Here is a 23,340-nt window from a genome sequence, read left to right on the forward strand (position 1 = left end):
GTCCCTGATGGGCGTGAGCAGGATATGGGTCCCGGCTCCAAAGGGGGAAAATAAATAAGTCCTCCAGTTTGGGCATATCAATGTTATACACTGCAATATTCTAAAGCATGAGTCACAGGAGTCCTTGGTGGGAAAGTATGGTACCCACTCTCAATTGCTGATGTGATAGTAGATCCTCAGTCTGGACTCTATAACTTTGAAATACTTTATATTTTCTGTGCCCTTGATTGTAATTGTCAGGGGATCAGAATCCTGTAGTTTCTCTGGTTTATATGAAAATATTAGGGTTGTTTTAACCCCATAAGTATTTAGAAAATAATGGTAATTGATGGTACAAAATTCTTAATCCAGAAGAAAGAGAATTATCAGAGACAAAATAAAATACAAATTTTCACATGTGGCAGTTATTGTGTTGAGATAAGTTTTTTCTATACATATTTTGTTGAGAGTTTTTATCATGAGTAGAGGTTGAATTTTGTCAAATGCTTTTTCTGCGTCTATCAGGATAATATTTTCTTATCCTTTATTTTGTTAATATGGTGCATCACACTCATTGATTTGCATATGTTGAACCACACCTGCATCCCAGGGGAAAATTCCACTTGGTTATGGTGTGTAATTCTTTTAACATGCTGTTGAATTTGGTTTGCTAGTATTTTGTTGAAAATTTTTGCATCTATGTTCATTAGAAAAATTGGCATGTAGTTTTCTTTTCTTGTGGTATCTTTGTCTGGCTTTGCTAGTAGATTGATGCTGGCCTCATGAAATGTTTGGAAGTAGTTCATCTACCTCTATGTTTTGAGAAGAATTTAAGAAGGATTGGTTCTAATTTTTCTCTGAATATTTGGTAGAATTCACCTGTGAAGGTGTCTGGTCCTAGGCTTTTCTTTGTTGGAAAGTATTTAATTCTTGATAAATCACCTTTTTAAATTTTATTGGTCTGCTCAGGCTTTCTATTTCATCTTGGTTCAGTTTTGGTAGGTTATATGATGCTAGGAATTTATCAGTTTCCTCTAAGTTGTCCAATTTGTTGGTGTATCATTGTTCATTATAGTCCCTTGTGATCCTTTTTATTTCTGAGGCATCCATTGTAAAGTCTCATCTTTCATTTCTTATTTTATTTATTTGAGTCTTCTCTCTCTTCCTCTTTAGTTAGCCTAGCTACGAGTTTGCTGCATTGTTTAATTAAAAATTAATTAAAAATTTAAAAAATTAATTAAAAAATAGTTTTGTTGATTTTTCCTACTTTTTTTTTCTATTCACTATTTGATTTATTTCTGCTTTAATCTTTACTATTTCCTTTCTTCTGCTAACTTTGGTCTTAGTTTGTTCTACTTTTTCTAGTTTCTTGGGGTGCAAAGTTAGGTTTTTAAATGTGAGATATTTATTCTTTTTAATGTAGGTGTTCATTACCATAAATTTCCTCTTTAGTATTGCTTTTGCTGTGTACCTTAAGTTTTGGTATGTTATTTTTATAATTTTGTTTTCAGATATTTTTAAAATCCTCTTTTGATTTTCCTTTTACCTAATGGTTGTTCAAGAGTGTGTTTTTAGTTACTACGTATTTGTAAGATTTCTCATTTATTTACTGTTATTGATTTCTAGTTTCATTCCATTGTGGCCAGAAGAGATATTTGGAATGATTTCAATCTTATTAAATTTGCTATAACTTGTTTTGTGATCTAAAATGTAATCTATTTTGGAGAACATTCTATGTACACGAGAAAAATGTATATTCTTCTGTTGTTAGGTGGAAAGTTTAATATGCTTATTAGGTCTGCTTAGTATGTAGCAATGTTCAAGTTAGCTGTTTCTTTATAACTTTTTTGGTCTGAGTGTTCTATCCATTTTATCTCAACACAATAAAGACAATATATGAAAACTTCATAGATAATATCATAATCAATGTGGAAAAACTGAAAGCTTTTCCTGTAAGATCTCGTACATGGCAAGGAGGCTCCCTATTACCACTTCTGTTCAACATACTACTAAAAGTTCTAGCTAGAGCGATTAGGCCAAAAAAAAAAAAAAAAAAAAAAAAAAAAATAAAAGATATCTAAATTAGAAAGAAGTAAAGTTATTTCTGTTTGCAGGTGACATGATCTACATGTAGAAAATCCTAAAGACTCAATAAAAAACTTTTAGAACTAATAAAAAAATTAGTGAAATTGCAAAATACAAATTTAGCACACAAAAATCAAAATGAATAAAATACTTGGGAATAAATGTAACCAAGGAGGTAAAAAGCTTATACATTATAAAGTATAAAATATAGATGAAGAAAATTAAAGAAAATATGGATAAATAAAAAGACATACAATATTTATAAATTAGAATAATTTGTATTGCTAAAATGTAGGCCAGGCACAGTGGCTCATGCCTTCAGTTCCAGTGCTTTGGGAGTCTGAGGCAGGAGAATCACTTGAAGTCAGGAGTTTTAGACTACCCTGGATGACACAGTGAGAACCTGCTTCTAAAAATAATCCATACTATGCAAAATGATCTACAGATTCAATACATCTTTATTAAAATATCAATCTGACATTCTCAACAGGAATAGAAAGTTCTAAAATTTGTGTGGAGTCATGAAAGACCCAAAATAGCCAAAGCAAACTTTAGAAAGAAGATTAAAGAGGAAATCATTTACAATAGCAAAGACATGGATTTAAACTATGTGCCCATCAATGGTGGATCGGATAAAAAAAACCTAGTACATATTTGTCATGGAATACTATGCATCCATGAAAAAGAATGAAATCATGTTCTTTGCAATAACATGGATGCAGCTGGAGGCCATTATCCTGAGAGACTTAATGAAGGAACAGAAAACCAAATACCACATGTTCTCATGTGTAAGTAGGAGCTAAATTATTGAGTACTCATGGACATAAAGATGGCAACAATATAAATTGGGGACTGCTAGAAAGGGAAACGGTAGGGGCCAAGGTTGAAAAACTAATTGTTGAGTACTGTGTTCAATACCTGGGTAATGGGACTATTCATATTCCAAAACTCAGCATCACACAATATACCTGGGCTTCATCCCTGGGATGCAAGGCTGGGTCAACATATGCAAATTTATGCCTTTACTATTTATGCATGTAACATACTTGCACATTCACCACCTGAATTTAAAATAAAAGTTGAAAATAAAAGGACAGGACTATTGACCATTTTAAAAAATGTCAATATTTAAAGCTCTGCATTGTCCAGTCAGTTCCCAGCCTTTGTCAATCCTTATAAACCTGCTAAGCCGAGTATGCAATGGTCCCCCAGCCCCAGAACCTTGGGCTGGTTGGCAATTACTATTCAACTGTGTGATAATAATTCAGGATCATAAAACACCATAAACAAAAGTAAATAAATTAATTGAAAAATGAATAAATACTTATCATTTGCAAAAAAGAAACAAAATTGAACTGCAAACTATGTCTTTCAAAGCTTCGCAAACTCACTTTTCTATGTTGCCTTGTGTTGTTATGTAAAATTTGCTCCAGCATTTTGTTCAGAAAGATGGCATTGATTAACAATATATTTATCTAAACTGTTGCCATAAAGTTATTATTCATGCAGGGCTACAACCGAATTAATTTTGGAGAAGAGCTGTTCAAACAGGACCAGAGCTGTGGTACTTACAAACACCACCGTTTCTCTTTGTGCTAATTAGTTTGAAATGGTTCCAAATAAGAGTCAACCCCACAGAAGTCTGTGTAGCATGAAGCCAGGCTTGTTAAGACACAGAAAACAGTTTCGTCTTGATGAATCAATAACTGCATCATAAAGCCTTTTCAAAAGGAATGCAATCTGAATTACCACACTCAAATGTTGTATATTGTTTATATGCCTCTCAGTCTTTCTTATTAACATTTAAAAGGCCTATTATTATGACTCAGTATAGATGACAATACGTTTGTAATGTTTCCCTGCAGTAGGATGGTAGACTAAATTTAGTATAATACCATTTTCTCTTCTCTTCTTATTATATAAATTAACATTTTTTTGTTCTGTGTGTTTTTGATGCATGACTGCCCTTCTAAATTTTGCACTTACCATTAAAACAATTTTGTTATCAATAGTTAAATAAAAAAGAACAAAGCTGGACATGTCAATCTTCCTGATTTCAAACTATATTACGAAGCCAAAATAACATGACAATATAGTAATGCCATAAAAACAGACATGCAGACCAAAAGAACAGAATAGAGACCTCAGAAACAAATTTATGCATTTACTGTCAACTGATCATTGGTGCCAAGGAAAACAATGGGGGAAGGGGTGCCTTCTCAACAAATGATATTGGGTAAACTGCATATCTACGTGTAGCAGAAGTAAATTGGACATTTATGTCTCACCATATAAAAAAATCAACTCAAAATTGATTAAAGACTTAAACATAAGACCTAAAACGTTACAACTCCTAGAAGAAAGCATAGGGAAAAAGCATTTTGAGATTGGTTTTCGCAATGAATTTTTTGATATGACACTGAATGCAAAGGCAACAAAAACATACAAAACACGTTAGGCTATATCAAACCAAGAAACTTCTGCATCACAATGAAAAAAAACCATCAACAGAGTTAAAAAGCAACCAAAAACCTTATCCACCATGATCAAGTTGGCTTCATCCCTGGATGCAAGGCTGGATCAACATACACAAATCAATAAATGTAACCCATCACTTAAACAGAACCAATGACAAAAAGCACATTATGATTTCAATAGATGCAGAAAAGGCCTTCAACAAAATTCAACAGCCTGCATGCTAAAAACTCTTAATAAACTAAATATTAATGGAATGTATTTCAAAATAATAAGAGCTATTTATGACAAACACACAGCCAATACAATACTGAATGGGCAAAAGCTGGAAGCGTTCCCTTTGAAAATTTGCACAAGACAAGGATGCCCTCTCTCACCACTCCTACTAAACTTAGTACTGGAAGTTGTGGCCAGGGCAATCAGGCAAGAGAAAGAAATAAAGCACATTCAAATAGGAAGAGAGGAAGTCAAATTGTCTCTGTCTGCAGATGACATGATTGTTTATTTAGAAAACCCCATCATCTCAGCCCCAAATCTCCTTAAGTTGGTAAGCAACTTCAGCAAAGTCTCAGGATACCAAATCAATGTGCAAAAATCACAAGCATTGCTATACACCAAGAATAGACAGACAGCCAAATCATGAGTGAACTCCCATTCACATTTGCTACAAAGAGAATTAAATACTTAGGAATCCAACTTACAAGGGATGTGAAGGACCTCTTCAAGGAGAACTACAAACCACTACTCAAGGAAATAAGGGAGGACACAAACAAATGGAAAAACATTCCATGCACATGGATAGGAAGAATCAATATCATGAAAATGGCAATACTGCCACAGTAATTTATAGATTCAATGCCATCCTCATCAAGCTACCATTGACTTCCTTCACAGAATTGGAAAAACTACTTTAAATTTTATATGAAATCAAAAAAGAGCCTGCATACCCAAGACAATCCTATGCAAAAAGAACAAAGCTGGAGGCATCACATTACCTGACTTCAAACTGTACTACAAGGCTACAGTAACCAAAACAGCATGGACCAAAACAAATATAGACCAATGGAAAAAAACAGAGGCCTCAGAAAGAACGCCACACGTCTACAACCATCTGATCTTCAACAAACCTGACAAAAACAAGCAATGGGCAGAGGATTCCCTATTTAATAAACGGTGTTGGAAAAACTGGCTAGCCATATGCAGAAAACTGAAACTGGACATCTTCCTTACACCTTATGCAGAAACTAACTCAAGATGGATTAAAGACTTAAATGTAAGACCTAAAACCACAACAACCCTAGAAGAAAACCTAGGCAATACCATTCAGGACATAGGCATGGGCAAAGACTTTATCACTAAAACACCAAAAGCAATGACAACAAAAGCCAAAATTGACAAATGGGATCTAGTTAAACTAAAGAGCTTCTGTACAGCAAAAGAAACTATCATCAGAGAGAACAGGCAACCTACAGAATGAGAGAAAATTTTTGCAATCTATCCATCTGGCAAAGGGCTAATATCCAGAATTTACAAGGAACTTAAACAAATTTACAAGAAAAAAACAACCCCTCAAAAAGTGGGTGAAGGATCTGAACAGACACTTCTCAAAAGAAGAAATCTGTGTGGCCATCAAACATATGAAAAAAAGCTCATCATCACTGAGATCATGAGGATTAAAGAGGAAATTAGAGAAATGCAAATCAAAACCACAATGAGATACCATCTCACGCCAATTAGAATGATGATCATTAAAAAGTCAGGAAATAACAGATGCTGGAGAGGACATGGAGAAATAGGAACGCTTTTACATTGTTGGTGGGAGTGTGAATTAGTCTAACCATTGTGGAAGACAGTGGGGCGATTCCTCAAGGATCTAGAACCAGAAATACCATTTGACCCAGCAATCCCATTACTGGGTATATACCCAAAGGATTATAAATCATTCTACTATAAAGACACACGCACAGATATGTTTATTGCAGCACTCTTCACAATAGCAAAGACTTGGAACCAACCCAAATGCATATCAGTGATAGACTGGATAAAGAAAAATGTGGCACATATACACCATGGAATACTATGCAGCCATAAAAAAGGATGAATTCATGTCTTTGCAGGGACATGGATGAAGCTTGAAACCATTATTCTCAGCAAACTAACACAAGGACAGAAAACCAAACACCACATGTTCTCACTCATAAGTGGAGTTGAACAATGAGAACACAGGGACACAGGGAGGGGAACATCACACACTGGGGTCTGTCGGGGGGTGAAGGGGGTAGGGGAGGGATAGTATTAGGAAAAATACCTAATGTAGGTGATGGGTTGATAGATGCAGCAAACCCACGTGGCCCATGTATACCTGTGTAACAAACCTGCAGATTCTGCACATGTATTCCAGAACTTAAAGTATAATAAAAATAAATCACATGTACCCCATACATATATATGTACCATGTACCCACAAGATTTCAAAAAAAAAGAATGTAAGAAAATATTTGCAAACTATACACCTGATAAGTGGGTAATATCCATATTTTACAAGAAACTCATTCAACTTAATTACACAATAACAAATAACCCAACAAAAAAATGGGCAAAGAACCTGAATATACATTTCTCAGAAGAAGATATAAAAAGAAGATATGAAAAGGTCCTCAACATCACTAATCATCAGGGCATTGCAAATCAAAACCACAATAACATATCTCCACACACCTACTGGAATGGCTCTTATCAAAAAGAAATAGTAAGTATTGGAGAGTATGTGGAGTAAAGGAAATGCTTGTACTGTTGATAGGAATGTAAATTGGTACAGCCATTATGGAAAAACCGTATGAAACATTCTCCAGAAGTTAAAGTTACAACTACTGCATGATCCAACAATCCCACTTCCAGCTATAAATCCAAAGGAAATAAAATCAGTATTTGGAAGAAATATCTGCACCTCCATGTTCATTGCAGCATTATTCTCTGTAGCCAAGATATGGAAAAGACCTCAATGTCTACCAATGAATGAAATAATAAAAAAAGTTATATATATATATATATAGAGAGAGAGAGAGAGAGAGAGTAAAATATTACTCAGCCTTAAGAAAGGAAGAAATCCTTCTGTTTGTGACAACATAAATGAATCTGGAGGACATTAGGCTATATGAAATAAGCCAGTCACAGGAAGACAAATATTGCATAATTACACTTACACATGGAATTTCCAATATTCAAACTTACAGAAGCAGAGAGTAGAATGGTGATTACCATGGGCCGGGAAGAGGAGGAAAAATGAGGTGATGTTCAAAGAGTACAAAGTTTCTGTTATGCAAGATGTATAAGTTTTAGAGTGCTAATGTACAGCAACAGGACTATAGTTAACAATACTGTATTATATAGTTTAAATTTGCTGAGAGGGTGGTTCTTTCGTGTCCTTAGCACCCCAAAATAGAAAGTTAACTATGTCAGGTGATTGAGATGATTTATGTATTAATTAATTTGATTGTGGTGATTATTTCACAGTGTATATGTATACGAAAATATCAAGTTGCACACCTTAAATATACATAGGTTTCATTTGTCAATTATACCTCATTAAAGCTGTAAAAAGTACCAAATTGAATTTTGTGTGCTTATCTTTGAGAGGGGATTTTCTTCGCTCAGGAGTTTCGCTGATACTTTGGTGTTTATGCTATGTTTGGTGCTGCAGTGACTTGCCTTGGCTTGACTTAATGCTGATTTGAATCACTCACTGTGAGTGAGCTAGTTGCTATTTCAGTACTTCCCTGCTCTTTTCTCACCACGTAGCAGCATTAGTTACCAAGGTGATGTTTCTGGGAACACAGAGGGAGTAAGGACGTGCTGAAAATTTGGATTGATCAAATCATACACAGGTGAGTAGGCTAATGCTTCTCTTCCAGTCAGGCAGCAATGAGTCTCAGATTTTATTCTGTAATTTTTAAGAAAAATCTAACTTTTCTAGTATATGAGCTACTATGCTGCTCTGCTTCAAGAAGGGAAGTTTGCTATTGACCAGTTTTGGAACCTTTACAAAGATAAATACTTTGAGTCTCACAATTAATGCAGAGGCAAATAGATGCTGAGAAGGGCAGCTACCAAAAACAAGTTTGCCTTCTCTTTGGTCAGATTGGTTGTAGACATTAATAGAAACGGAATTTAGAAAAAAAATATGTCCAGATTCAGAATGAGAGCAAGGGATACTCATTTTTCTTTAAGACAATGATTCATCCTGATTTTTCTTTATGACTAGCATCATTTAAACTGGTCTCCCTCAGATTTATAGTGTGGCATTCTTCAGAAACTTCAGAGACTGAGTATCAGTGGACCACAGTGTGATGATCTGGAGGCTGACCATTGAAAGGGCGCATTCATACTCTGTTAGTGGACATATGTCTGTATTATAAAGGGAAGCATGTTTCTTAGAATAGCAAGCTTTTTGATCAACTCTGATCACCAGGGTTTCAAGTACATATTTTTTTCTTACCCAGTCTTACAAGAAAAGATTTTGTGGAGTATGCCTGTAATACTTCCCCAACAAGAGAGAAAATGGGCATAGCTGATACAGTCCTCTTCTCCAAGAACTAGTTATAAATAATATTTATAATGTTTACCACTATCTGATTCAGATTTCCTTTTCCCTCAGCCATTCCTCTGCATATTGGGCCTCTTTATCTGGTGGGAAGTCCCAAATATTTATTCCTAAAGCCCCTAACTGACCCTGTTTTTATTGCATTACTGAGGTCTTTAATTAACATTTACTACTGAATTGAAGTGATTACATGTATCTAAAAAAGTCCTCCGACTCCAGGCATGGTTCTTTCTGTCTTGATGGTGTCTATTTCCCCTTGATAGCTGAAAATCATTCCCTTTTTATTCGTCTGTTAATTCAGTGGCAATGGGAGCCCAATTTGGACAGGTGGCAGTCTCAACTTCCGTATCACCAGGACAGATGTTGGCACTCATGTGAATTTACTCCTCCCTTGGGAAGCGTTTTAGACTGACAGAACTGAAAACTGTGGGAATGGGAAGTGAGAGTATAATGAATGGATTATTGGGTATGACAGAGAAACAAACCTCTTCTGCTTTTGTCTCTCTAGTCTTGAAGCTATGCATTATGGCAATATAATTAAAAAACACCACATATACTTTATTTATTTGAAGAAAGGACTGCATCTTATGGGGGAGTGTTGCAGCCTTGCAGGTGGTGTTTCCAGCTAGCACCATAACTGAGTCTTCAATAGACCATTCCAATGGTCTGGAAAAGCAGCTGCTTCCATGTAAAGGAATATATGTGGTGAGATTGGCCAGTTCTATAAGTAGGAACTCATTGATATTCTTGTTTTATGATAAAATTAGTTCCTTGGTCAGAAGCTATTTTCAACTGAATACCATAATGACAACAAAATGTCATAAGTCTGTGCTTGATGATGCTGGCAGAAGCACTGCAGTCAAGAAAGACAAACACATATACAGGATAATTGTCTAATCCAGTGGAGAAAAATTGATCTTCTCTCTATAGTGGAAGAAGTCCAATATAATCAGTCAGTGGAGAATGGTTGCAAATCTGAGACTTCATGTTTAAGCTCTACCATAGACAGTTGGGCAATCAGTGGTTTCAGTAGATAGAAGAATCATGGGGAGGGAAAGTCCATTTTGTTGATCTTATGCATAACTTTTATCCCACCACCATGGCCGTTTTGTACATAAGTCCGTTAAACAAGCACCAGAGTTTCTCAGAAAAGAGGCCTGATTGATATTCACAACATGAGATACCTTCTCCACTTGATTATTGAAGACTTCCTCTCCAATAGACAGCCTTGGATAACTATGTAAATAATTCACAAATATGTCAAGATTTTGTGCTCATTTTGAGAAGCACATTCACACATGACCCAAGACTGCCTGTCACTAATCTTCCAACTTGGTTTATTCCAAGATTCTGACCTGCTGGCCAATCAGTTCATTAGCCAGTGTAGATCGTTATGATCACTTAGTGTCTCATTATTAGGCATTCGATCTCTACCAGACTCTAGTAGTAAGCCAGAAGTTGATTCTCCACAGGAGAATAGTTGGTTTTAGAAGATTTGCCTTTTCTCCAATTCCATAGATAGTTGCATGGTGGCTCTTGAAAAAGAATTCAGCTGGAGAATGTGATTTTGAAGCTCACTATAAAATTGCACTAATCAAGACTGTGCTATTGATGTAAAAGCCCACAAATAGATCAGTGAAACAAAAGAGAGTCTAGAAATAGATCTGAACTTTCTGTACTTTGCATCTTTGTCAAGAATTCATTGTCAGTACAACACTATCCCTCTGACAATACAACACTATTTTGATCATTGTATTGATTAATGCTAGGTTTCCAAATCTGTTATTTTAAAAAATGTTTAGATATTCTATATCTTGACCTTTTCTATAAAATTTTATATAAATTATGTCAGTTTCCTCAGAAAGACGACTTGAATTTGGAGATTAAGTTTAATCCATAGATTAAAAGCAGATTTATAAATAATATTGAGTCTTTAAATCTATGAACATTATATATCTATCCATTAATGTGGGTCATCTTTAATATCTCTAAATAATGTTTTTCAGTTTTCATTATAAAAATATTCTACTTATTCAATTTATTCAAATGTATTTAATTTTTGATGTTATCATAAATTGTATATTTTAAAGGGATGAGTTTTCTTCTATTCAGATTTTGAAAGTTTTATTGTAAGAGTTGAATCTTGTCAAATGATTATTTTCTACTTCTGTTGAGATGATTATACATATAATTTTTTCCTTTCTGTTAATGTCATAAATGCTTTCTTCTATCTTTTTTACTTTTCCTTCTATTTTAATTTCAGTTTAAATAATTTTTTTTGATCTCTCTTTAAGTTCATCACTCCTTTCTCAGTTGTGTCCTGTCTGTTAAGCCCTCAAATTATCTCTTTATATCTAATATCATATTTTTCGTGTCTAGCATTTTCATTTCATTCTTTTTTGTAAAATAATACCTATCTGAAGAAATTTTCCATCTGCTCATGCAAGTTGTCGCTTTTCTAAATAGATCTGTTATTGTATTTATTATAGTTTTATTAAAACGTTTATAAGTGGTGAACTAAACATTTAGGCCATCCCTGGATTTGCTTCTATTGATTCTTTCCTCTCTTAGTAATGTGTCATATTTTATTACTTTTTATTGTCTTATAAACTTTGCTTGTATGTCAGACATTGACATGACAATGAAGAGTAAATACTAATGCTAATTCTACTTATAAAAGGATATGTTCTTCTTTTGTCAGGTTGCTAATATGGGGAACTGTGCCAATGTAACTTGTATTTGAGTTGCATTTGGGCAGTTTAAGCTTTAGTTGGATTCAGTTTCACCACTTACTTCAAAGTCTTTCAGTGGAATTAGGACTTCCCCTTAAAAGGGTCAAAGACTCAAGGACCAGCAAGTTGCAAAAGATGTCTTCAATCCACTTGCCATCTTCCTGAACTTTGAACTCTCTCTTTCTCTCTGCTTTACAGTTCAATTGCCAGCTTTCTGGTTCACCAAGGAATTCTTTTTGCTCTCCTATCATACTTTAGCTCTTTTGTGTCTTAGACAATCTTTCTCCATTCTCTTTTCCAGCCCTCAGCCATTAGAAGACCAGTGTAGTGTGACTGATGAGGGTGTCTCTAGGAAGATTTACCACACTTTATCTGTCTTTCCCTGAATCTTCAGCAGTCATTTGGGGAAGGCCCTGCATGCCTCAAAATCTCTCTCACCTTTTGTGCTCTGTCTGCATCCTTTGGTATACTATTCCCATGTAATAATTGAGTTTCCATGATAAAGAATTGGTGGAACATACAGATTTTCTCTGTGGCAGGGGCTCTTCCCCCAGACCACATATGACTCTTAACAATTTAGCTTATTGTGCACTACTCCTATTCATGGTAGATTCTCTTTTCTCTCATAATTTTACCAGAGGTGAAATCAGCTGTAGGTTTCTTCTCACCTAGGAAGGTGTCCTCACTTTCTGGAATTTGGTTTATTAGGTTTCTTTGTGTTCTTAGCTCTCTCATGGCTTTTAAAAAAGCTATAATTCTGTAGCTTACCAACATTCTTATTTGTGTAGAAGTAACAGTTTTTTATTACTTAAACTTTGAAATAATTTCAAATTTTTATGAACATTGCAAGAATAGTAAAAGAGCTCCAATAGGCTCAGAGACTCTATTTAAGTCACACTTCCAGTACAGCCTGCAATACCATGAGCCAGTTAAACCCCTTTTCTTTATAAATTACCCAGCCTTAGGTATTTCTTTTAGTGATGCCAAAATAGACTAACACACCCTGGAATCAATTATTTGTCGGAAGAACCTGGTTGTGTTGAGAATGGAGTGGTATTTAGAGACCAAGATCTGGCTGCTAGCTATTGCTCCTGGGTGCTGCCAGTGGACAGAACTCAGAATATCTATGTATCTAACTATTCACACATATGTATTTAATACTTAATTTTCTATCTACCTGTATCTATTGAAACCCATGACTTTATATGATTGCTCCAATTTCAACTCAATATCATAGAATGTATTCTAACTTCCTTTCTATATTTGTAGTTCCTTTCTCACATTATAAGACACCTGGCTGTCATTATCCTTAAAAATACTTGCTTATTTGCCTAGTCCTCATGTATGTAAACAAATGCTGGTTTAGACCCTTACTGTTGTGGTCTCTGGTCAATAACTGATTGCCTATTAATCAATTTTCCTCCTCAAACCCTTACTGTTTTGGTCTCTGGTCAATAACTGATTGCTTATTGATCAATTTTCCTCCTCTTCTGTTTTTTTGTCCTTGTCAGTTTGGTGTACTGGCTACAGTGCTGCTCCTCTGAACTTCCTGAACTAAATGCATTGTATCAATTGCATTATATTATCCTTCCACCAAAAATACCCAGCAGTTTTGCTTGCTCCTTATTATCATCAACATTTGATATTGTCAGTCATTTTAATTTCAACTATTCAAATGTGCAGAGGTGCCTTATTGTGGTTTTAATTTGTATTTCCTGGTGACAAATGATGATCATGTTTATATGTCTTATTTGCCATTCAGATATCTTCTTTTGTGAAGTGTCGACTCAAGCAATTTTGTCAATTTTTCTGTCTTTATAAAATTATAAGAATTCTTTATGGATATTCTGGATGGAAGTTCTAAGTTTATACAGTCATCATTTGGTATCCATAAGGGATTTGTTCCAGGATCTCTGCAAATACCAAAATCTGGTTGCTCAAGTGCCTTATATAAAATGTAGTATTTGCATAAAACCTATGCACACCCTCCCATATGCTTTAAATCATCTTTAAATTACTCATAATACCTAGTACAACATAAATGTATATAAATAATTATTATGCTGTTTTATAATTTTTATTATTTTTATTGTTGTATTGTTATTTTTTCCCAAATATGTTCACTTCAAATTTGGTTATGGTTTTAATATGCATTTTCCTGATTCTTAACGAGGTTCTACACCTTATCTTATGTTTACTGCTATTTGGTTATTTTCTATACTTAACTGTTCAGGTGTCTTACTTGTGTTTCTACTGGTTCAGCTCCCTTAAAAATAATTTGTATAACTAAACATTTTAAAAAATAAATATTCAGGATATGCACTCTTTATCATTTGAATATTTGTGAATATCTTCTCCAACTCTGTGACTTGTCCTTCCACTCTCTTAGTCATTTAACACTGCTTTCATTTATTCTATTCTTTTCAATCTCATTTGCTTTTTAATGAATAGATTAGACAATTGCAAGAGCCATCTAACCTGTAGGTTTTCTCTCCTTTGGTACATTATTTTATATTCTTGTATTATAAAACATAAATCTCACCATGGAATTACGTCATTTATATTTTGCATGTATGCACACCATTTTCTAGGGGATAAATCTAACATTTTATTCATTGACGTATTTGAGGTCCTTCATGAACCAAACTTTGCATAGCTACTGAGTGTATGAAAACAAATATATACCCCGCAATCCAGCATGCAAATGTGTACCTCCATATCTTAGCAGTGTCTTTTTTCCCCCTCTATCTGGATTCCTAGAAAAACAGCTTGTGCCTAAACTTATTACTAACACTCTATTGGTGAGGGGTAGGGTGGTGGTGTAATAATCGGTAGCAAAAGTGAGGGGGAAAATTAGTATGTGAAACAAGAAAGAAGAAGCATTTATCTGCTCGCTTCCTCCTATTTCTTGTATCGGATTCATCCAACTTTATCTTATAGGCATTTAACACACCTTTACAAATGAGTTATTTTAACCAGGCACTCTGGGAAACTACTGGGGAATCTAGGTCTCACCTTCCTTTGAATGAGGGAGTGGTGGGTAGAACCAGAAGTTCCATGGATCCAATTAGGTCAGACCATGCCCATAACATGTTTTGCTGAAACTGGCCCTTCCCCAACAAAAGAAGGCAAATCATCGTTTGCATCAGGAAATGAGGCAACTTTGGCAGCAGCAGCCAGGGCTTTCAGCCAAGCAAGTAGCATAGGTCAAGGGGCAGGTGGGGCCAAGTGAATGTGGGAATGCGCATAGCTTGGTTTCTGGACATCTTTTATGCTCTTATCTACCACAGTTCCTTTCAGAACAGTTAACCTGATAAAGGCAGTAAGCCAAGTCAACACATATAAAGGAAAGGGGAGAAGAGATCATTTCAGTGGACCTGACACCTAAGGTTTGATGAGCTCATTTGGTTGCACATCAAATGAAATTCTCTCAAAAGACAAGATTTGAAAATTATTTATTTCTTTTCTTTCCCTGTGTTACCATGGTTCTTGCTTCCTGATACTGTAATTATGGTTTTGTTTTCCAGGTGTGATGGAGCCTGCATTTTCCTCTTTATCTGGATACTTTGTGGCCATTCTTCTCTTACAGATAACAGTACTCACCTCAGGTAGGGATATCTATTTCTTTTTCATGGTGCAAATTACACTGAAAAAAATGAGCAAGCTTCTCACTGTTATTTCACAGATTTTACCCTTATATTCCAGTTTCGGTGGTAGAAATGAGTATTAAAACAGCTTAAGATTAAGAAATGTTATTTCAATTGTTATGCTACAGAGTTGCAATGATGTGCCTATGAGACAACATAGATAAATGTTTAACATGTCTCCTTAGGAAGCTTAAATTCTCACTGGCAAATCATAATAAATGTATCTTATATTTAAGAACACACCACAATTATTTATGTAACCATATGGATTATAAGTTTATAGGATTAGCAGGACTTCCATAAAGAAGTTAGTGTGAGTGGGAGCTGTCCACAAATTTTTCTTAGAGCAGAGGACTATTAGGTTTTATAATTCAGATTACTTATGATGAGAGGGGTAAACATTCTTAGCAGAGACAGAAATGAATTTGACATAGTATAGAGAAGCAAAAGCTAAAGGTATGGAAGGACCCATGTGATAGTTATCTACAGTTTTGGAACAAATTAGCCTAAACATTAATGATGTAAAATAACAATCAGTTTATTCTATCCACAATTTTGTGGGTCAGAAACTTCAGCCAGGGCTCACCCGGGTGATTCTTCTGCTCCATGTGACATAGACTGAGGTCACTTGGTGTATCTGCTGGTGGAGGAAATGATCTGAAGGGCTCAAGGTGGCTTCACTTAGGTGTCTGGCATTTTGGTGGAGTAGGCTGGAAGGTTGGGATTAGCTGAGATTGTCAACTGATCTATCCACATGTGGATTTTCTACTATTGTGGTCACAAGGTAGTCAGACTTCGTATAAGGCAGCTCAGGGCTTCAAGAAATATTGTTACAACAGGAAAGAATGGCTGCTGCTCTTTTATCAAAACAGGCCCAGAAACTATTGCAGCATGTCTTCTGCTGCATTCTACTGAATAAAGAAATCACAGAACACACTAATTCAAGAGGAACAGTCATACTTTTTGCTTCATGGAAGGGACATAAAAATTGTTGTGGCCACTTTTAGCCCACTAAAAACTGATATTAGAAAAAGTAGCTGGTATATTTTTTAAGTAAAGATTGTAAAATAATCAGGTTCCACATCCCACCTCTTGACAATTGGAGCATCCTCCATTCATTCTTTAAATATTTATGAAGTGCCTATTATGTTCAGGTAATGCTTTATGCACTGAGGATATAAAAAAGAATGAAAAAAGAGACTCTTTTGTTTCATTACCTACATATTAATAGGTCATGAGAGAAAATGAAGAAAAGAATTAGAAATAAAATATCAGATAGTGATATGTGCTGGGGAAATGTGATTTCGGGAAATGTTGAATGAGCAATCATAAAACATTTCTTTAAGGAGTAGTTTTTTAAGATGGAACCTGAGTGATGAGAAGGAGGCAGCTATGAGCGTCTGGGGGAAAAACACTGCCATCAGAGTAAAGATATATCTGAGAGCAAAGTTCTGAAGTCAGAACAACATCAAGAATCAGAAGAAAGGTCAGAGCATCCCAAAAAAGAGGATCTAGGAGAGCATTCTATTGTAGTCTTCAGACTAAATCTTTGGTCTTCAACTCTCCACAGAGCAGTTCACTGTGAGTAGCTCTAGGAGTCACCACGTGGTCATGGTCGGCAGCCAGGCTGAGCTCAGCTGCCAACTGTCCCCACCACAGAATGCACAGCTCATGCAGGTGGGCTGGTTTCAGGATCGCCATTCCCAAATGATTTACCTGTATGAAGATGGGGAAGAACACTCTGGAGAAGGCATTCAGAACTACATGAATCGCACAGTGTTCCTGAAGGATGCACTAGAAGAAGGCAAAATTACCCTCCAGATTTACAACGTCACTGTTTTTGATGGTGGGCAGTATCACTGCTTCTTTAAAGATGGCCACACCTATGAAGAAGGCATCGTGGATCTGAGGGTGGCAGGTAAGGACAGGAGAGTCCTCTTCAGATTTCCTTGGCAATTCCATGACCCCGAATTCATGAATAGTTTTTAAAATTTACAACTTTCAAATATAATAAAATAATAATAGAATTTTTTGAAAAAATAGAGAGTAATATAGTGCACAGATACTCTTAGCAATTTGTCATAGTTCCTTTAGATTAAGTTAAAGTCACCTTTGTACCCCTCAATAGCGCTATTTACTTTTCTGCTTTCCAAGAAGTAGCCATTATACTTCTTATGGTTCTTTTTTTGTTTTTTCTTCAAATTTTAAGAACATCAGCTGCCAGCTGTCTTCATCCCAGAGTGCACAACATATGGAGGTGGACTGGTTTTGGGATCACCACTCCCAACTGGTTTACAAAGACTGGGAACCACACTGATTGCTCTTAGACACTTGACTTTCTTAAAATTCTTTTTTCAAATGTAGTTCTTAACCCATATGGATTTTACTCTTGTGTATTTATGAGGGAATGATGTTGTTATTGACAAAGCTAATCTCGTCAAAGATGTAGTCTTTCCTTGTTTAGTGTCACAAAGCCAGTACATAAAACTGAAAGTCAGTTTCAAGCAGTATAAACTTATTCGATGGTCACGGAATTGAGAATTGGGAGCATGGCTCACAAATCAGTTTCTTGATTAGTGATGGGTGAGGGGATTAAAATATAGGGTTTTTCTAATAAAGAAGTTGGACATTAAAACTCACGGGAGGAATATTAATGTATTTTCTGGAGCTGGGGAGTGAACCTCTGGTAACCAGAGTGCTGCCTTCCCTTTTGTCCTTATATGGCTTCTTCCAGTTGATGATTGTCAACTGTCATGGTTCTGGTGGGGTGTCATTTTGCATGGAAATGAGATTATAATGAAGCCCGCTGTCGTTTTGAAGCTGTTTTGTCCGCCATCTTGGTTCTAACCAGTCTCAGCTGGTCTGGGTACAAATGGAACTTTTTATTGCAGGTGCCATGTTTCTTGAATGTAAGTAGAGCTAGGGCAGGGTAGAAATTCAGCTGTGTCACATAGGCATTACGCTGGGTAACAATGTCTCTCCTTATTAAATTATATATTTATTGAATATTCCCAATAATTGTCAGGCACTTCTGTCATTGATCAAGTCCTTATCTGTGCATGGGTATTTTCATGAGTTTTTAATTGATTTTTCTATTGAATCATCATGACATAACTTCTGGACCTATGACGGTACTGCTTTGTTTAAATGACTACAAGTTATGTGCCTTAATATAAAATAGGGCATGTCTTACAACTTCACTATTCATCTTCAAAAGTGCCTTGGTGCTTTACTATATAAATTGTAATTATAAAGTTATATTCTGTTAGGAATTATGATTGAAGTAAAATTGAATTTATAGACTAATTTTAAGAGATTTGCTATGTATTTTTATTGAAATGTCCTGTCAATGAACACTTACTTAAGCTTTTCAATTTTACTTCAATTTTATTTCAGTTAAATTTCATATGTTTACCCATAAAAGTCTTGCACATCTTTTGTCAAATTTCTATAGTTAGTTTGTAAAATTATGAATGAGATGTTATTGTTAAAAGTTTTAATGATTATGGTTTTGATATAGGAGTGTAATTGATTTTTTTATTTTTTGTTTTCTTTACGTAGTTATTTTTGAATAAAAACTTCCTCAAGATTCATAGTTTAGTAATTTTAAAAATCCATGATAAAAAGTCTTCTTTTCCATAACCATGAAACCATAAATTTCACCTCTCACGGGCAGCTAATGTGATGTGTTTCTTAGATACCACTTCCTGAGTTTTTTTTTAACATATAAATGTGTGTGTATACACAAATATACTGCATAAGCATACTGTACATCAACATATATGTACATGTGTATACAAACATACAGATGTACAATAGATACTTTTAAAATAATTGCTAATATACTATGTATATATTTTTGCAACTTGCCTTTTTTTAAACTTAATAACATGAGTTGAAGGTTTTTTTTTTTTTTTTTTTTTTTTTTTTTTTAATGGAATCAAGCTGTGTAGCCCAGACTGGAGTGCAGTGGCACGATCTTGGCTCACTGCAAGCTCCGCCTCCTGGGTTCAAGCAATTCTCCTGCCTCAGCCTTCCGAGTAGCTGGGACTACAAGCGTGTGCCACCACGCCCAGCTAATTTTTTGTATTGTTAGTAGAGACAAGTTTTCACTGTGTTAGCCAGGATGGTCTTGATCTCCTGACCTCGTGATCTGCCCACCTCAGCCTCCCAAAGTGCTGGGATTACCGGTGTGAGCCACCACACCTGGCCCCGAAAGTAATTTTGTATCAGTATATGAATCTTTCTATTCTTTCTATGATGGCAAAGTATTCCACGGTGTGGATAATTCAGAAATTATTTTAGCCATATGCTTTTAAAGAACATGCAAGTTACTTCAAGCTGTGGGTGTACAAGCAGTCCTCTAAATTAATAATATAAATAAACTACTAGATGTGTAATTTCACACATGTGCAATTGTACGTCTCTTTGTATGTGTATAAAAATTATGCCATTGGTTTATCAAATCACACACACACACACACACACACTCAAAAGCCTTTGGACATTTAATTAGGCTTTATTGAATTGATTCAGCAATTTGGAGATAACTGACATTTCTTTCTGCACTGAGTACTGTTTACTCTGCTACTTCAGATGGCACGATATGGGATCCTAATCCATAGCTTCACTTTCTATGGGGAGATTTCTGCATTGGTAGGTGCTGCACTTCGCTCAGCCTCTAGAGGCCTCCAAACTGCTCATTATTTTCTATTTTTTAAAAATAAATTTCATTGTCTGTATTTAAAGTATACAACATGATATTGTAGGATACATAAACAGTAAAATGGTTACTATAGTGAAGCAGATTTATATATTCATTATCTCACATAGTAACCCTCTTTGTGGCAAAAGCAGCTAAAATCTACTAATTTGGTAGAAATCTCTAATACAGTACAATTTTATTGCCTTTAGTCCTCAGATGGTATACTGGATCTCTAAATTTGTTTATCCTACATGTCTGTTATTTGCTCATTATTTTCTATTTACCTGTATGAAGTCAGCAAAGGTATACATGGGGAAAGGCCAGGAATGGGCTTTTGTCCCCTTGGATATGGAGTGGTGTCGATCCATTAGGATCTTTATCCTTTTGAGCTTTAGGATTCTGATCTTCTTTTACTACCTGAAGTTCTCTAGAGGAAATTTAGAATATTTGCTGCCTTTCCTGACAAGTAAATGCTACAGGGGCAGAAATAGCTAGAACCTTCGTGAATTCCAGTCACTTCCCCATTCAAGTCCTGTAATGATTCTTTATCTTGTTGTATTTTTAATCCAATTTTATGAGGTGCTTTTTGTATTTTATCTACCTTTTGGGTTGTCTCCAACAGGAAAGATGGTCACAATTACCTTGCCATTAATGGCAGCCCAAAATTGAAACACGTAATTTCTATTTTTATTAAATTGTTTTCACTTATACAATTCTATGCCCCCAAAATAACTTGATTCAATTTATATGCTTAAGAAATGACGATGCAAATTTCAAAATAGCCAGTTGAGAGATGGGGGCACCCAGCTGAATCTGGCTGTGGCTTGGATTGATTAAATTATTTTTATTTTTGTATTCCAGTATACTTTATATACATGGAGTGCACAAATCTCAAGTGCACAGCTCAATAAATTTTTACATATAGGGACACCCACAAATTCACCCCTCAGATCAAGATATTAAATATATCCAAATGTTCCGTCTTACCTCTTTCTAGTCAATACCACTCTTCTCTTGCTGAGATTCTAACTTCTATTTCCATAGATTAGTTTTGTCTGTTCTAAAACTTATATAAATGGAATCACACATATATGTGTGCAGTTGCTTACCATTATTCGTTTATGTTGTAAGTGGCAGAAATTTCTTCTTTGTTTTTCCTTGTATTCTATGCTGTGAATGAACTTTTGGGTTACTTTCAGTTTTGGGCTACTATGACTAATACTGCCATGAATATTTTTGAACATTTTGTTTTGTATACATCAGTACTCATTTCTGTTATGTATTATAAGTAGGAGTGAAAGTGTTGGGTCATGAGCATAGGCGTATGCTCAGTTTCAGTAGATACTAACAATTTCCCAGAGAGGTTAAACCAATTCACAGTCCTGGAGCCAGCCATATAGGAGAGCTCTAGTTGCTCAACAGCCTCTCCAGTCTTTGGTAATGTCAGTGCCAGTGCTGTTCATTAAGACATTTTGGTGGGGTGAAGTGGAATGTCATTAAAGTTTTACTTTGTATTTCCCTGATGGCTGGTGATGTTGAACATCTTTGCATATAATTATTGGTAACCTGGATATTTTTTTAAATGAGATGGTTTTTCAAATATTTTTCCCATTGAAAACACAAAGTTTATCTGTCTTATTGATTTATAGTACTTAATATATTTTGGATGCTACTTTCCAGATGTATTGCAAGTGCCTGCTCCTAGCTGTGACTTTTTTTTCACTTTTTACATGTGGTCTTTTGAAGAACAACAGTTAAGTCCCAATTATCAGTCTTTTCTTTTATAGATAATATTTTTGATGTCTTGCTAGCTTGGATTTGGATGGAAGTATTATTCTTGTTCTAATTGTGGCCACCCCCATTACACTTATGGTATATATAGGGCACAGAGAATGAAAAGACTGATTTACTTCTCAATTCTTGAGTCCACACCATAACTATAATGTAATTTCTCTCTCTTCTTTCCAGCTGTAGGCTTGGATGTGCAGATTAATGTTCAGGTTCTCGGCACAGAGGGGTTTGTGGTGGAGTGTACCTCAGGAGGGTGGTTCCCACAAGCCCAGATGGCATGGAGAGACAGCAGTGGGAATGTAATTCCACATTCATCAAAATCTTACTCTCAGGATGGAGCTGGATTATTACATTTGAAGATGACCATTCTTCTAAAAAATAGCACCCATGGTCCTGTAACTTGCTGCTTTTACAACCCAGTCACTGGTCAAGAGAAAAGGGCAGGTATTGTCATATCAGGTGAGTGCTTGTGGCTTGGTTTTATCAAGGAAGAATTGCCACATAAAATTTCATGTCCTTCTTCAATGTGGCCAACTAAAGAGAAAATTAAGTGGAAAAATAAATGTGAGGTTGTTTTATAAACTATGAACTGCTGTAGACATGCACTATTGAAAATGTATTAAGTTGCTGGGACAAGGAAAATACCAGGTGCTAAGGAGTTATTTTAAACAATGGAAGATATTAGAATCATTAAAGGAAAAGCCTTGTTCTGTATAGCATGTTAAGGCTTCCAAAGTTTTTATGTCCTTTGAGTGCTAGATTCACCTTTTTTGGGCTTTGTGACCTTGGGTATCACTTAACCTTCAAGACCATTGATTTATCTCATTTGGAAATGATAAAGTATATGTTATTTTGAGCTTGAAATGAAATATTGCCAGTGCAATAGTTTTACAAAACAAAGCAATATGCAAAATTAATATTGATTTAAACATTATGATGTCACAAGGGTACTTTATTACAGAAACTGGTTTGGTCCTAGTATTGCTTAACACAGAGACAGGGAATTATTTTAGTTTCATTTCTCAAGAGATGCTTTCCCAAAAAAGAAGAAGGAGGAGAATGTTCCCTGAGAGACATCATTGGTGTCTACCAGAGGGTCTTTGGATGTGATTTCAGATCAATTTTACCTCTGTTGTTAGATTACTCTGAATAGAAGAAGGTAAGCATTTAACTGGATCCAGTTCACAGAGGCTTAATATCAAGGAAATATCCTGTCTCTTAACAGCCATGAGTGAACAATTAGAAAGCTGATAAAATAAATACTGTAAGTACTTTTTTTTTTCTTTCTGTTCAGCAGAAACCCATCTATTTCAGGTGCTTAGGTCC

General features: G+C 35.3%; 2 protein-coding genes across 5 annotated transcripts in view; one reads left to right on the forward strand and one right to left on the reverse strand.

The window, feature by feature from the left end:
• LOC126961605 (putative selection and upkeep of intraepithelial T-cells protein 1 homolog) overlaps positions 1-23,340 on the forward strand; it is a 206,622-nt gene that overhangs the window by 150,952 nt on the left and 32,330 nt on the right. For all 4 annotated transcript variants that reach the window (XM_050802162.1, XM_050802143.1, XM_050802145.1 and 1 more), the window contains 3 exons: positions 15,399-15,479; positions 17,089-17,436; positions 22,192-22,473. In XM_050802162.1, the coding sequence (XP_050658119.1) occupies positions 15,404-15,479; positions 17,089-17,436; positions 22,192-22,473 (706 nt within the window). In that variant the 5' untranslated portion in view covers positions 15,399-15,403. The remainder of the gene's footprint in view (positions 1-15,398; positions 15,480-17,088; positions 17,437-22,191; positions 22,474-23,340) is intronic.
• LOC126961625 (selection and upkeep of intraepithelial T-cells protein 1) overlaps positions 1-23,340 on the reverse strand; it is a 196,394-nt gene that overhangs the window by 61,250 nt on the left and 111,804 nt on the right. The window lies entirely within an intron of this gene.

Source organism: Macaca thibetana, chromosome 1 (assembly GCF_024542745.1).
Source record: "Macaca thibetana thibetana isolate TM-01 chromosome 1, ASM2454274v1, whole genome shotgun sequence".
NCBI classification, from domain to species: Eukaryota; Metazoa; Chordata; class Mammalia; order Primates; family Cercopithecidae; genus Macaca; species Macaca thibetana.